Source organism: Achroia grisella, unplaced genomic scaffold (assembly GCF_030625045.1).
Source record: "Achroia grisella isolate CSIRO2021 unplaced genomic scaffold, CSIRO_AGI_Agris_v1 utg511, whole genome shotgun sequence".
In the NCBI taxonomy this organism is placed as follows: domain Eukaryota; kingdom Metazoa; phylum Arthropoda; class Insecta; order Lepidoptera; family Pyralidae; genus Achroia; species Achroia grisella.
The window spans coordinates 1,264,999-1,281,281 of NW_026712905.1; the positions used below are offsets into that span (position 1 = coordinate 1,264,999).

The following is a 16,283-nucleotide window of genomic DNA, read 5'->3' on the forward strand; positions in this document are numbered from 1 at the left end:
TATTCGTTTTGTAAATTGTGATATATGTAAATCTATTTGTGAATCTACTTATTTCAAAATTTAAATGTTTTTTACTCATACCTTACCCTAATAGAAAAAGAAACGATTCTTATCTAAGCCTTTTTAATAATATTAATACCTCTGGACTATTCACACAACGCCATCTAGTTCCAAGGTAAGCAGACCTTGTGTTATTAGTACTAGACAACTATAATAGAAAACGCCCAGTTCAATACAAACAATCATACTCATGAATATAAATGTTTACAGTACGAGGAATCAAACCCATCGGAAGAAAAGCGGTGTGCTGAACCTCTAGACCACCTATGCCGTTTTTAAGTACAATAAGAGTTAGACATACACCATTTATTTAATTTTTCGTAAAACAGACAAAAGATTTATAATGGTGAATTTGTCACTGGCTAACTGACCTGACCTTATGCTCATCTTATCATCCTCCACTGGTGCTCTGCCAGCGTACTGCGTAAACTGTTAGCGTAAGCGGGTGCATCATTCCATTATCATACATTAAAAAAAATAGGTTTATAAATGCGCTGACGCCTCCGATTGCCGGTAACCGATGTTTAACAATATGACGCACATTAAAATTGTATGCATTATGAATTTCTACTACCCTTTGTTGTATACATGTAATCCGCTCAGAAGTAACTACTTATTCACTTGCTCGGGAAAAGAATTATATTTGTCTAGCAATCGTACTTTTGATTAGATTAAAAAACCGTACAAATGTTGCTGTAATCTGTAGACAGAATGTCATGGTCTGTGGACACAGCGTTTAGTTTTTGCAAAGTATTTTATTTATTGAGCATTTTACATAGGAAATTATATTTTACTACTTGCAAGACATTTTTTATACATATCTTTAATTATTATAATTTTTTATTAATATGTAATTTAAATAATTTACAGTATTTGATTGATTATTTTGTTATTTTCTTCAAAGTACTGCTAATAATTGACATCAGTTGTCGACCATAGTAATAAAATAACAAAACGTAAAACGTTGAGTTGACTGATCGTAGATTATTTTATGTTCTAATTAATTTGTTTTTAATAAGTTTTCAATTGTTAACCTAATGTTTTTGCTTTAGTCATAATTTTAGGATGACAATGGAAAGAAGAATTAAGTTAAAGACTTTAAACAGTCACATTACGTGCAAGATATGTCGCGGTTATTTCATTGACGCTACCACGGTTACGGAATGTCTTCATACGTGTTAGTTTTTGTTTATATGTAATTTACTTTGCCTGTCTGACCATTACATTTACAATCATTTAGTAGTTCTTCACCCTTTCAAAAATATTTTTCTATGTCACATAAATTAACTATATTTCTGTACTTTATATGTTATAAATATTGTATTTATGCATTAGGCATCATTATAAAACAATTTGAATTTGTTTGTACTTAAAGTTTATGCAATTATAATGATAATCCAAGTATATGCAGAATAAAAAAGTTGTGAGTACATAACCTAAAAATTTTAAATTACAGTCTGCAAAAGTTGCCTAGTAAAACATTTAGAAGAAAACAACACTTGTCCAACATGCAAGATTGTCATCCACCAATCTCACCCATTACAGTATATAAGTTTCGATCGAACCATGCAAGATATTGTTTACAAACTGGTCCCCGACTTGCAAGACAGTAAGTGCTTATAATTGTCATTTTACATATATTCATTTATTTCATATACATTTTTTTCTTATTACACCTTTGTATTATTAAGAAGGTAGAGAATGTTTTAAGTGTTAATTTAAACTTAATAACACATTTTTCTAGTATTCATAAATCCATTCTATTGTTATAAATCAGATTGTCTGCTTGTCTGTTTGTTATGCTTCGCAACCAAACTATTTAACAGATCTTAATTAAATTTAATATAAAAATAGCACAAATGAGAGGCTAATTACAAAAAATAGATACACAGACTGTGTTATAAAGTTGAACTTAAGATAGATTTATCTAAAAGGTAATCTAAGAGAGACTCACATCAGTCCCCTGTTTTAGACTTTGGACACAAAGTCTAGAAGAGTCAGTCACTGGAGGAGCCAGTGATTTCCATCACCTTCTGTCTCTAGAAAGTCTTGTCCAATCAGTTTTATTTATAAAACATACATGTTATTAAATATATTGCAAATGGAAAACTAATTTTCTTACTATTATACTATTTTCATATTCTGTTCACTTTACAATATTGCTTGTTGATTTTTAAACAAACAAATTAAATTTATATGATATATTTTAATATAAAATATTGTAATCAAGATGAAATGAAACGGGAGCGTGACTTCTATCGAGCAAGGAACCTGCCATGCCCCAAGGATGCGGCTCTCGCTGCCGACAAACCAGGGGCTGGAGATGAACAAGAGCAGCCTGATAACACAGATTGTCATAGAAAGGATGAACAGGTATGGGATTATTATATATATATATATATTGTATCAAAAGTTTCCTAATTACTCCCCTATTAATATCTCATCGTCATTGTGTCTTACTTATTCATTAAAATTGAAAGTGTAGGAACCTTCAATCTTGTATGAGTATTATTTCTACATAAAGTTTCACATTGAAATATTATAAAAATAAGAAATAAAGAAATAATATAAAAAATTACATATAAATGAGTGTCATTTATATGTAATTTTTTATATTATTTCAGGAAGATTTATAGTGTAATTTTACATGTTACTGATAATATTAAATTATCATATGGCAAGTAATATGTTAAACATTATAACACATTTAATTATTAACAGCTATTTAAGCATGCTTTGTAATGGATGAAAAGACAAGGAATTAATATAAGTGACATGACATCTCAGTCCTCTGAATAGTGAAGCATGCACTGTATCACTATGTCCACATGAAAATAATATAATGTACTTGCAACCTAGTATATATACTAAAATTAGAATGATACAGGCCAAGCTAAGGCCCTTGCGCAAGGATAACATTCCAATGAAAATACAAAGTGTTTGACATTTTTTGGGACAGTCTTGAAGATTTTTCCACAGGACAAAAATAAAAGTTTAAATGAAAATGTAACATTCATAGTATTGGTTGTGTATATAGGCAATGGTTACCACTTACCACGAGGTGGAATACTAGCTTGTCTGATATTCCAAATACACTAATAAAATTTATTTATGTTATTTTCCAGGTGAATGTGTGTCTAGAATGTATATCATCATCGCTGCGTACACTGAAGCGTAGCTTTATCAGGTGTTCAGCCCAGGCAACCATCACACACCTTAAAAAATTTGTAGCCAAGAAAGTATTAACTGGAATGGAGAAGTATAGAGAAGTAAGTAATGTTATGTACTAACAACCTGTCCCGGCTTCACACAGATACATTACAGATCTTTTAATTTCTCAGCTTGTTCTATATTATAACATTTGATGAATTAAATACAGTCACTTTAAATAAACAACTTGACTATAACAACAATTATAATTTTGTAAATAGATCAGTTCTAGATTTTTAAGTTTACATAGCTATTTAGCTATGTATTAGTAATTTTACCAAAAAAATCATGATTAATTAACAAATTCATAATTTTAATATATTATAAAAGTACTACCTACCCTAACTTAGCACGAATGTACATGTATTATATCTACAAACATTCTTCTTGAGTCACTCTATCTATTGCTGGAAACTGCATTAAAATCCGTTGCGTAGTTTAAAAGATATAAGGGAACAGACAGCCGCGGCGACTTTGTTTTACACTGCGTAAAGATAAAAAACTTAACTTAGCTTAGTTACATTTTTTATCTCTACATGAAAGATCATCATCAACAACTCAGCCCGGAAGACGTCCACAAATACAATTAAAAGGATTTTAAATTGAAACCATACCATTATATACAGTGAAAACGTACAAACACTATATTATTTACAATTACAAAACATATCAATAAATATATAAGAAAGGGTACATTGCTATTAATGTTGCCAGTAAGTGGAATTTTAATTTGCAATTCTTTCTATTTCAGATTGATATATTATGCAATGATGAATTATTAGGCAAGGACCATACACTAAAGTTTGTATATGTAACACGATGGAGATTTCGGGATCCGCCCTTACGACTGCAGTATAGACCTAAAATAGATTTGTAAATAGGATTTATAAAATAATAATAGTAACAAGTTTTTATATCTATCAGAATATATTTAATACAATCACTACAGGAGCTGGCCGGCTATACGACACAAGACTAGTAGTCAGTAGGGATGTGAAATTCTGTTTAAAAATCGATTATTAATTAATCGATCTTTTTTGTAATAAATCGGTAAATAATCGGTTGAGGGAACCTGAGAGGGAGTTGAGGCCGCCTTTATGCAGCACGTCCAGCCTAAAATTATGATTAATCGGTTATTTTTCCAGTTTTTAGAGTTTTCTTGTATTCTTTTGACTGGTTATTTTTAGACCACTAGAATGAAAAAAAAAATTTAAATAATCTATTATAAATTAATTGGATTATAAAATTTATTACTTAATCGATTTTATATTAAATAGTAATCGAATTTTCCATAACAGATTATTTTTTATCACATCCCTAATAGCCAGCACATATCATAGTCAAGATTGTTAGTCAGAAATGTTAACAAATAAATATAAATCCACTTTTCGACAAATTATTTAGATTGTAATAAATTAGTCCAACCTTAAGGACTAGTTTAATAATTGCAGAGAACTGCTATGATTAAAATAATTAAAATGTTATTACACTGGTGATATGGCAATGTAATAATGTTAAAGACATCTTAATGTTAAAGTTAATTAAACAATATTTCTGACTAACAACACTTTCATATAATGTCCAATTTCCCCGGGTATTAGTGATATTTACCAACATTCTATGCTATTTGAGGGCAAGACTGTATTAGAATCTAATAAAATTATAGTGAATATCTAATATTATCCAGCGCACTCCCACTACATTGTGTGAACCATGTGCACAGTAAGGCACTTGTTTTATTCATGCAGTTAGAATTATAATTGTTGTGATGTTGGATGGTGGATGAATTGGATGGAATTAAAACAAAATTCAATAAACTTTAATTATTACTACTTAAAGTTTATTGAATTGCTAAAACTATAATAATTTAATTGATTTGGTTAAATATCTCTATGTATTCAAGTTTAAATCTTTTAAGTGCATACAGTCTCCCTTATAAGAAGTAATATGACCTCAGCATAGTTTGTTAAATGGGCAATTACCAAAAATAGGCTTTCCATTAAGCAATTTACGTCACTGATTTAAAAATGAACATTAAAAAATGACAAAAAAATATTTTAAGAGCCATACACATATAACGGCACCGTACTAGCAATACTAGTTAATTTCTCAAATTGGTTCAGGCTAAATGTCGGCCACAAAATTCAGACAAATGTTTACTTTTGTCTTAAACAAAAACTGTCTACCAAACTCTACTAAAGTATTATGAGGAAAAAATATTAGTAAGAAAAGTTCCTATACGATTATGAAATAAAGAAATATTATTAAAGTATTCTCAGTACTTTGAGACAATTTAATAAAGTCTACAATGACATCAGTAAGTTAAAAAAATAATATAGTTTGACAATCATGCTTTTGGTAGTTTAGTATAAATAAATACACTCGCAAGTGTATTTTTTTTATATTAAACATAGTACCCCGATTTCACTTGTTTATACATAGTTACTTTTTGTCGGTGTCAAGACTAAGTTTGTTCTGTTGACTTTTGACATACTAAATGTTAGTCTAAAACTCATAAGCAAAAGTTATCGACGAGCCTGTATAACGGTAAATTTCTTAGTGGAAAGCCTTAAGAATACTATATTTTATTGTTCTAAGTGTAATTTGAAATGATCAGTCAATTTAATATTTATTGTTAGTATACTTTCACTGCCTCAACAATTTCCTTACAACAATCCATTTCTATATGAGTCCTATTCCAAGGCTTCTCCAAGAAACCTTCCTTCCCAAGAATCCTTTAGCAATATACTGCAGTCATCCTGTATATTATATATCAATAATTTGTCGCTACAAGACAGAGTGAGACAGTAAAACTCGCTCTTATTCTTTCTCACACGTGTAGTCATAGTTATAAATACTAATGTCCGTATGTTAAATTTGAAACCACAATAGGAAGGGTGAAGAAGTCGATATAATGTAGATTTGTTCACCACTCTTTAGGTGTCTATATTATTAAAATATATATCTATATATTATATTCGAAGGGATCTGGGAATTATTATATAGTGGTTACTTGTTCATTGCAATATTCCTAAACAGATTTAATACTAGAGTTAAAAAGAAATTATTATTTACGAACATAGCTGTTGGGTTCGGTTAGTCGAAATTCAAATTTGGCGCCGAATCGGAGTATAACCTAAATCTTAAATTGGGTCGTACAACGTTCCAATTTAAAATACTCTATTATGTTATTTAAATTAAGAATTAGGTATGTGGTGTTCTCTAAATTTTTCTCTTCATTTCGTTTACCGATTAATTTACGTACTTTTGGTTTTCTCGCAACAATGTGTAATAAAAGATAACGTTTTTCTTTTTTTATTCAGTTTTGTTATTATTTTTTGTTAAATGAAAACTTTTGTTACCGTTTCGTAGATTTTCGAATTATACTTAAGTTAGAATAAATTTATGTATTAATGGTATTCCTGATTTTAATTCGAATTATTGCATTAGTTAATTTATAGTTCAATTATAGTTTAGTTGTATTGTTTAACAAATATAAGCAAAGATTTATTTAATAGGTACTAATTACGATGTAATTGAAATATATTAATTGAAGACTTCAATGTTTAAATTTATTTCTATCTCTAAAATAATTACAGAGCGCACAGGGGAATTCACATAGCGCCGTCTAGCCCCAAACAAAGTAGAGCTTGCACTACAGCTAATGATAATAAAGAACAAATAGAAGTGATTAAAAGCTTTAACAATAGACTTTCATTTACACCCAGGGGTGTTTTAAGTTAAAACCAATATCTAGCTAATATTAAAACTAATAATCACAGTCGATATTTATTTGTGTATGGAGAATCGAACCTGTTACCATTTGATATTAAACAGCTAAATCGCTAGAACACTGAGCATCTGAAAATTTATTGGACTGCAATAAAGTGTTATTAAAGAAAATCCACCAAATATCAACGCATTTGTATAGCGTAATAACAGTTTTAGGCCATGACAGTAACCCTAGTAAACAAAGAGTAAAGTCCTTACTACTTTAAGTTAACTCAGTAAGAATACTATATGTATGCAGGGTGGTTGTCATTTTCAGAGTTATCAGAGTAGATTTTAAAAGATTTAAGATGACCTCAGTAGTTAAAAAATCCACAAAATGAAAACAATTTAAAGTTTATCGGTATTCGCGGAGAATTCCGTAAAAACGCAGGTCGTGTCTAGTGATTGCCTATTGTGAACATGACATTTTGTAATTTAACTGCAGAAGCTGATGAACTGGCAAGGTTTATCGAGGTTCACAGATAAATACAGCAAGAATTTAAATCGCCTTGGTTTGTTCAAGGAAAATATGCAGAAAGAAAATTCTATTCAACTTTATGTGGTCTGAGAATTAGACATAGAAGATATAATATAATAAATACCATTATTTGAAAAAAATATAATATGAAAACACTACTGAAGACAATGGCTGTATAGGCTGAGTTCTTTTGCCTTTCGGAGAAACGGCAAAAACCGATACAAAAAAAAAATCAACTGACAGTAGACATTGGCAGTTTAAAAGTAGACTAGGCTGTACGGTCTAAGGATCTTTGCCTGTTCTATCACTGAAAAGGAGATGGACGAATATGGGAAAAAAAAAAAAAAAAGACATTGGCAGTTTCGTTCATAAAAAAAATGAAGATGGACGAATGCTAATATCCTATTTCGCACGTGAATAGTTATTTTTTTATTTACCTATATAAATTAAACAGACCACCGTCAAACTGGGTGCCAAAACGGTCGAAAGGTTCCTGAGCCTGGCGGACGGTAATTTCGTTGACGATGTCAACGACGACCTGAAATGTTTTGTAGCCGAACAAAATGTTGACAGGTAAACAACTTAACATTCTTATATACCTACTATTCGATATGCTAATTCAAATCGGTTTAGTTACGTTTGTAATTTGTATTGAATTTATTCTATGAAGTACTTAAAGTAATACTTAAAAATGTTAAGTTTTTGTGTTTGTTTGTATTCAAGGTTATGAGTTAAAGGGGAACTGGCAAAGCACCTAATTGAGATGCCAGTCAAGGATAAATTTTATATAGGTTCATTCAAGGTGTAAAAAAAGCTAATACCATTCGGCGGCAGTAGCAAATGTTTGTTGAGTATTGTATATTATTATATTATATTATTACAGTTGCGATTTACAGTACAGTTTTGATTACACTATTATTAAATGTTGTGTTTATTATTATTAAATTGATGATTGAAATTAAATATTTTTTTTTTATTCATATATATAAGTTTATACTTAGATTCCTATTAGAATACAAGAATTGTAATAATAATTATTGAATAATGTTAATATTAGAAAATATTATTAACGATTTGTAAAACTTAATATAACAATAAAGGTTTTATTTTTTTATTAATAAAAAAATGGGTAACATTTATTACTAATTAAACTTTGTGAGCACTCTCAGTAGCATAATGATTTACTCTTATTGTTTGTATTAAAAAAAACATTATTTTACTATTCAATTCACCCACAGGTTTCAACACCCAACACTTTATGTACATTTGTATAAATATTTTATTTTATATATTATGTTTGTTAACTTTAGTTCACAACTATATGGTGCTATGTCAAATCAAATATATCAAATCCTCTCTATCTAACTAAGGTTTCTATTTTTTTAGATAGTTAATTTTATTGTCTTTTCTTAGATATAAACAACTTAAAAAACATTTGTAATTACTTGTAAGAGTAATTTCATATATACTTTGTTTTAGCGTACTGGTTTTTCCACCAGTGAGCAATTACCGGCGGTTCCTCATCCACCGTTGTGTTGAGGAGTACTCTCATCCAGATCTCACCACATTCTCCATTGGTGTAAGCGACGAACGACGGACCATTGTCTGCTATCGGGATAGGCTACTGAGGTAATTATTCATAATACATTTGTATAATTTACATAAATATGGCTACTGATATACCACTTACCATCAGGTGGGATGTCAGCTTGTTTGACATCCATTAACACAAAAAAAAATCTTTTGTACTTTTTAATGTAAAATAAATATGCAATCATCCACATATTAAAGTGGCGAAAATGGGAGATATTAAAAACCTAAAATAAAAAAATTCCATACATGAGTGTATTGTTTTTGGTTAGTACAATATTTATTTTGGTTTATTTTGAACTGCCATGAAAGACAAATTATTGCCAAAGCAAAAATTAAAGGGTGGCAATACCTTTAAGTAAGATTGACTTTTCTCTTAAATCCATGCATTGATGAAGAAAACCATATCTGAAATTTTATTTCATACATTTTCCTTAGTTATGAAACTCAAATATTACCTGGAAACTATTGATTCACTATCAAAAATATGATTCCAATTGGACATTATTAAGATGTTGTCTCAATGAATTATAAAATTCAGGTAAGTAGTTGAAGCTAAAAATATGTTGTGGAGTGGCAGTTAAAAAATTGTACTGATAATCATCACATTCAATAAATTAAACAGAACAATAACAGTCTGTAAACTAAACTTTCTGAACATTTGACACGGCGGCATCTAATCTATCATGGGCACACTCAACTGATAGAAAAAATAATACAGAATATAGAAAACACGTTTATTCATAAACAAACAATAAAATGTTATATCATGCGAAGTATTGAACTCGCGATAATCGGAAGTAAGGCGGTATGCTAAAACCGCTAACCCACGGAGGCTGTCGTTATCTTTGGACAATATCGCCAGTCAGTAATACAAAATGTATTTATAATATTGTTTAAGCGTTTCAAATCTAAGTTTGCATGTTGCATGCTCATGCAAATTGTATCGAAGACGTTTACTTAAGTAACGCAACTGTCTTAGCAACCAATGCACATTCGTTTCATATCAAGGACGCGTATAGAAAGGCGGACTAGTGTAGTGTTATACTGGAGAGATATAGAGCTCGTATTCACAAGTATGTTACACAATGTATTCAATGTGAGTGTAATTCCATTATTACGGTCCGTCAAAATGTTATATACGCGAAAATATATATATATATAATAAATATATATATATATATGTATATATATATATATATTTATTGTCATTGATGATAATTTTATTTACTTACTAGCTGACCCCGCAAATGTTATTTTGCCATATAAATTAAAAAGCTATTAAAAAGTAGGGTTTAATGGTAGAAGGGTGAAAATTTAGGGTTGTGTGTTTGTGTATTTTTAATGTCGCATTATAAAAATATAATTCTTAAGAACGAACAACCCTTATCACTTATGGATATGAAAAATAGATTCTCAGACCTACTGAATATGCGTATTATTATTATATATATTAAATATTTTCAGTGATGAAGCTTGTGCTCGTCCAATCATGGGACTGACACACACGGACCGCGAGGATGCGAACATATCGCTATCTGGTAAGCATGCAATTTATATCTTGACATATAATTACGTAAAGAGCAGGCATACGAGTTATCTTTCTTTTTCTGTATCCATCCTGCAAGTCGAAAACCATGAGCATATGTGGTAAATGTTACGTCGCAAGTAGAGTGTGTTTTTCAGTTGGATAATATCTTTAGGAGGTCCTGATCACCTAAAGAGACGTTTTTACTGAGCATACGAGTTATATGATGATAAACGATTACCTATAGTGCACTAAAACAGCAGGGGTGTAACGTGAGCGTTGCTGCCCCTATAATGAGGTCACGAACATATAGAATAAAGTAAGATGAAATAATAATTAATTAATAATAATCCCAGACAATTCGCACAGCGCTATTTAGTCCCAAGGTAAACAGAGCTGGTGTTATGGGTACTAGACAACTGATACAAACGCTTAAATACACTTTTAAAATACTTACATAATATACATAGAAAACACTCAGACAATGATACTATATAATGTTTGTCCCGTACGTGGAATCAAACAACCACAAACAACCGCGACCACGTAATAGGTGCCCCATATCATGTGGGGTAGTAAAGTTTTGGAATAATATATAGTTTTAATTGTGTAGAAAACGAATTTGTACAGCATACAGCATCTACTTCTGTATGATGGTTATAGGAAGAGTGGAAGGGGATTGTCAATAATTTGGACTGTTTTTTTTTATGTTAATGGAATGATGCTCCCGCCTGCTCTAACGGTTTACACTGGCGGGGCACCAGTGGAGGATGATAAGATGAGCATGAGGTCAGATCAGTTAGCCCATCGTGACAAATTCACCAGGAAGTTATCACGATGGTTTCCAGGGGGAACCGCGTGGAGGTCAACCTGACATGGTACATTGCTAGTAATGGGGTCCTCAGTCCACATTACTAACAATCCCCTTACCCCCTAATTTGGACTGTTGACCCCATTGCTAGCAATGTACCATGTCAGGTACCCCCTCGAAACCATCACGGTAAATTCTAAGTGAATTTGTCACGATGAGCTAATTGACCTGACCACATACTCATCTTATTAGTCTCCGCTGATGCCCCGCCAGTGTAAACCGTTAGCGCAGGCGGGAGCACCATTCCAATATTATACAATAAAAAAAAACTGAACTGACCTGACCTCATACTCATCTTATCATTTTCCACTGGTGCCCCGCCAGCCCATACTGTTAGCGCAGGCGAGTGCATCGTTCTATTATCATCCTATAATAATGGTTATATGATTGACTAGCTGTGCCCGCGACTTCGTCCGCGGGGAATTTAACTTTATTTTTCTAAAATAAAACTAGCCCTTACCGTAAGTTACTCCTTATACATCAGCCATCTGTCAAAAAAAGTCCTGTCAAAATCGGTCCAGCTTTTTCAGAGATTAGCCGGAACAAACAGACAGACAGACAAAAACTGTAAAAAATGTTATTTTGGTGCGTGTACCGACCGTATTTTTCTCTACATGCATATATATGCATGTAGAGAAAAACGGTTATTTCAACATTACAGACACTCCAATTTTATTTATATGTATAGAGTATAGATGAAACCTCGGTCGTGACTGTCCAATCTGACCCCATAGAGGCATCGACCCACTCACACCATACATAACAGAGTCGTTAACATACACAGATAGAAACAATTCACTTCCCTCAACACGTCCATTAGGCGATGTGCGGTAACACTGTTTATTTATTTATTCTTTTGCACACTAAATTTTATACATGGCGAACTTAATGTCTGCTGGCAGTCTACCAATGAACCGTTGCGCTGATCAGAGATATTATGGCGGTGCAATTTAATAATCAGATATTGAGATTGAAAGACAGATAAATAAAGTCAAAAGAATATGTATATGTATATATAACATACCAGTATAAAATATATAGTTAAATAAATAAGCAAAATATATGTTGTACTTACTCTCATTTCGCAGATTGTCTGGAAGAGATTACATCATCGATAAGATTACCTTCTGTAACTTCAGACTCTATAAATGTTGTTTTATAGATGATTCATTTTATAGGTGTTTTTTTATAACAGAGGGGGGTCCGCTCTCTCTCTCTCTCTCTATAAGTATAGATATGTGAGATATACATAACGATTAGCTGCATAACGAAAATTAACTTGCGTTTAACTTTTTAAACTTCGTGGCCCAGTGGTTTACTATTCTAGCTTCTGAGCACAAACGTCTTAAGTTCAAATCTAGCCGACACCAAAATAAGATTGTAAATAAGTCTATATTTGTGACTAACGTTTGGAAGGGATCGGTGGACTGTATTAGTACAATGTATTATGTAATTAATATACACATGTAATATACATAAACTGCGAACTACCGTAAGACAATAATGAAATTTATAAAAATACATGACATATAAAAAGAACGGTTCTAAAAATATAAATTTAAAAATAATAAGACTATCAAAAGAGTTCGCGGCGGTCGGTCGCCCACACCTATAATAAAGAATTTCTAATAAACTCTCTCTTGGACTATATTTATAGTCCAAGATCTTGGACTATATTTATAGTCCAAGAGGGAGTAGGTCTCTGACTACCACATGGCTCTACACTCTGACTACTACGGGTTACAGACGTGTATATTTATCCAAGTAAACAAAATTGAAGTGTCTGTTTGTAATTTAAAATGAACAGCTCAATATACGTCACTGACATAAAAAAAAAACAATTTTTTTGTCTATTTGTCTGTTCTTGCTAATAAATGCTAGAAAGATTGGTACTGGATGGACTTTCATTCACTTTCATTGGACTTTCAGGAGTAAAATAGGCTCTTCAATTTTAGACATTATAAAATAAAATAATTTCATTAAAAAAAAAAATATTCCACACTGTCGTAATTACGGGTAACGGCTCGTATAATATAACTACATTTAAGTAAAAGTGCATTATTTAAAATCTTCAAAATCTTACACATTGCATTGTTAAATCATTGTCCCCCTTGCTAACAATGTACTGCCTATTCTTATTGTCTATGACAGGCTATGTTATATAACGCAAATAATATATACTCATTAATTCATTCAAGTTACGGTATTGTATGACACTCAAACCTATCATGAATCCAATACGGCAATAGTTAAGTAGGCTTTAGTCGTTTGGCAATGTCGAGTAATGATGGTAATTTATCAAATATATTATTAGCCCAGTCATCAACATGTTGGATGATCTTTATAAGTGACTACATGAACTATTGTTACGTTACCTCGAGTGGTTTATTATTGATAAACTTGACTATTGGACGAAGGGAGTTGTTAGAAATGTGGACTAATAACATTATTGCTAGCAATATCCCCATTAGAAATCATCGTATTAAATTCCTGGTGAATTTGTCTCTATCATTTAATAATCCTCCATTCATGCCCCACAAGCGTAATCCAATAGCGCAGATGGTTACACCATCCCATTAAAAAAACTTTCTTTTCTTCCAAAGATTCCTGGTAATACAGGAAATTATTCCATATTTCTCAGTGGCGATGAGGTCAGGATAATTGTCTTATCTTTAACATTTTATAAAGCTAGCTGCTTAGTGTCTGTAATTGGTAAAACAGAGGTTCCAAGTAGAGAAATTCGTACAAAATCACGGTAATATACCTATGATATCAGAATCTATTTATTCTATTTTCTACCAACAAATCGTTCGTGTTACGACAATTATTACAATTGCTATATGACCTCCAGTTGATATAGCCAGTCCAACGGATGGTAAACTATATGAACTCGGTAAACGTTTTAGCTAATGTGTTTAAACATTTAGCGTAGATAGAATTACGTTAATGCCAATATACGATAAACGCAATGTCAAAATAAGCATCAATGGGCAGAACGCCAAATTGCTGGCAAAGCTAATTTGTAAAGCTATTGATGTTAAAAATAAATCTGATTAAGTAAATCATACCTACATCTTAGGCTGATTCTTCTTCATCCACGCCTCTTCCCTTTACGCAATGACGGCTATCCTAATGTCGAGGCTCCATGCATTTCTCTGGTAAGCATCGTCATTTGACAGACTCAACTCTTTCACGTCCCTATGAACTTTAGTCAGCCAGGCTGATTATGATATTTTATGACGGTAGTACAATCTCTTCTAATGTTGCTATGAAGTCTATTATAAATTCTAAAATGTGTACAGACACATTTTAGAATTTATAATAAAGCTATTTGCTGTAAAAAAGCATCAAACAGACAGCTGTTTGATACTTTTTCACAGCGAAATGGCTGATCGGATCTTATCGAAATTTGAATATGTAGGTAGATTGTATGACTAAGACGAACATTTATTAAAAAAAGGCAAACAAAGTGGAGATTATCTATCTATATTAGCTAGTATTGTACAGAGGCAAGATCAGTGTTTTTTGTTTGTATTAGATATACTGAAAAAATATTTTTTGAATAAAAATTGTTTCACTGTCACAGAGTGACTTTCGACGTGTGTTATGTTACATTGCCTAATTGCATCTTACCACGGAAATAGCTTACAAAGCAAGCTGCTTGGCGGCTGAAATAGATGAGACTGAAGTACCCAGCAGACTATCTCTATGTAGTTTACACATCTGAGGAAATAAAATATTAACAATAGAATTACTCAGTATAGACAACAATGACATCTGCAATGCGTCCTTCACAATGCCGGCGCATCGCAAATAAAACAAAATTGACCGCTACAAAATTCCAATGACATAATCTGTAAATGATGCAAGCTGGCTCGAATGTGGCACGCCGAAAGTGAAAGTAGCACGGGTGTTGCCCCTCTAATGCTTGCCTTCTCCCTTTAATTACCATCTAAGAATCTAAGTCAGTATAAGTACTGTTCCCAAAGTTTCTAGCACACCTGTCTGACATTGTTTTTGTGTATTTCAGCTATATTTTGTAGAATGCATATATAAACTTTTCTACAATTACTATTTACTATGTAACTAAAATTATACGATTTGTCTAATTATCAGCATCATGATCATCTTTGTTCTTGTTCATATCGGTATTTACTTTTGTTCCCGTTAAATCATCTTTCACATGTTTATTTGATTTCAATTTTAGGTCGTCTTCTAAGGAGAATCTATTGCTGAAATTACTACTTATATCATAAGCCCTGTCAGTTATTAAGTATTCGATAACATTGTTAATAGATTTTTGTAAAAGGTATATTATTTCTTATAACTTAGGAAGTTACTAGGTCATAGTAGTATAATATAAATGATGGTAATATGAACTTTGTTAATTGATGTTTTGATATTATATACTCTTCTTTGTTTTGCTTCGTTCATTATCTATTTTTCAAGCATAAATGCCCATTATATTTTGTGTAGCATGACGGCAATGGTTATTTAATGATATACCATTAAATAAGACCGTCAGTGATGATTTTTAAGAAAAAATATCTTAAATAGCATTTAAAGATAAATCTGAGCTATAACAAATTAGTTTGATCATTTACAAACCTTCTTCCTAGATATCTGCAGTTATTTCTTCTTATTTCTCCTTCGCTTTCCCTACCCTTTGTTGTTGTATATCTTGAACTGTTATAGACTTACTATTGTCACAACTACATCCGTATATTTAACTTTTTACTCTATGCGCAACAAAATTGAATACAATTTTGGTAAAT

The 16,283-nt window shown here is 31.5% G+C and overlaps 2 protein-coding genes across 2 annotated transcripts in view; both read left to right on the top strand.

Moving 5' to 3' along the window:
• The first annotated feature begins 1,025 nt into the window (after positions 1-1,025).
• Positions 1,026-6,031, top strand: LOC131846440 (polycomb group RING finger protein 3). The gene is made up of 5 exons (XM_059195736.1): positions 1,026-1,237; positions 1,517-1,669; positions 2,291-2,433; positions 3,186-3,329; positions 4,022-6,031. Exons 1-5 carry the CDS (start codon positions 1,126-1,128, stop codon positions 4,145-4,147), a joined length of 678 nt encoding a protein of 225 aa, XP_059051719.1. The 5' UTR covers positions 1,026-1,125; the 3' UTR covers positions 4,148-6,031.
• Positions 6,032-7,896: 1,865 nt separating this feature from the next.
• The window catches only part of LOC131846535 (uncharacterized), a 43,588-nt gene continuing 35,201 nt past the window's right edge, over positions 7,897-16,283 (top strand). The window contains exons 1-3 of the mRNA XM_059195869.1: positions 7,897-8,092; positions 8,999-9,148; positions 10,577-10,650. Coding sequence (XP_059051852.1) covers positions 10,602-10,650 — 49 coding nt within the window. The 5' untranslated portion in view covers positions 7,897-8,092; positions 8,999-9,148; positions 10,577-10,601. The remainder of the gene's footprint in view (positions 8,093-8,998; positions 9,149-10,576; positions 10,651-16,283) is intronic.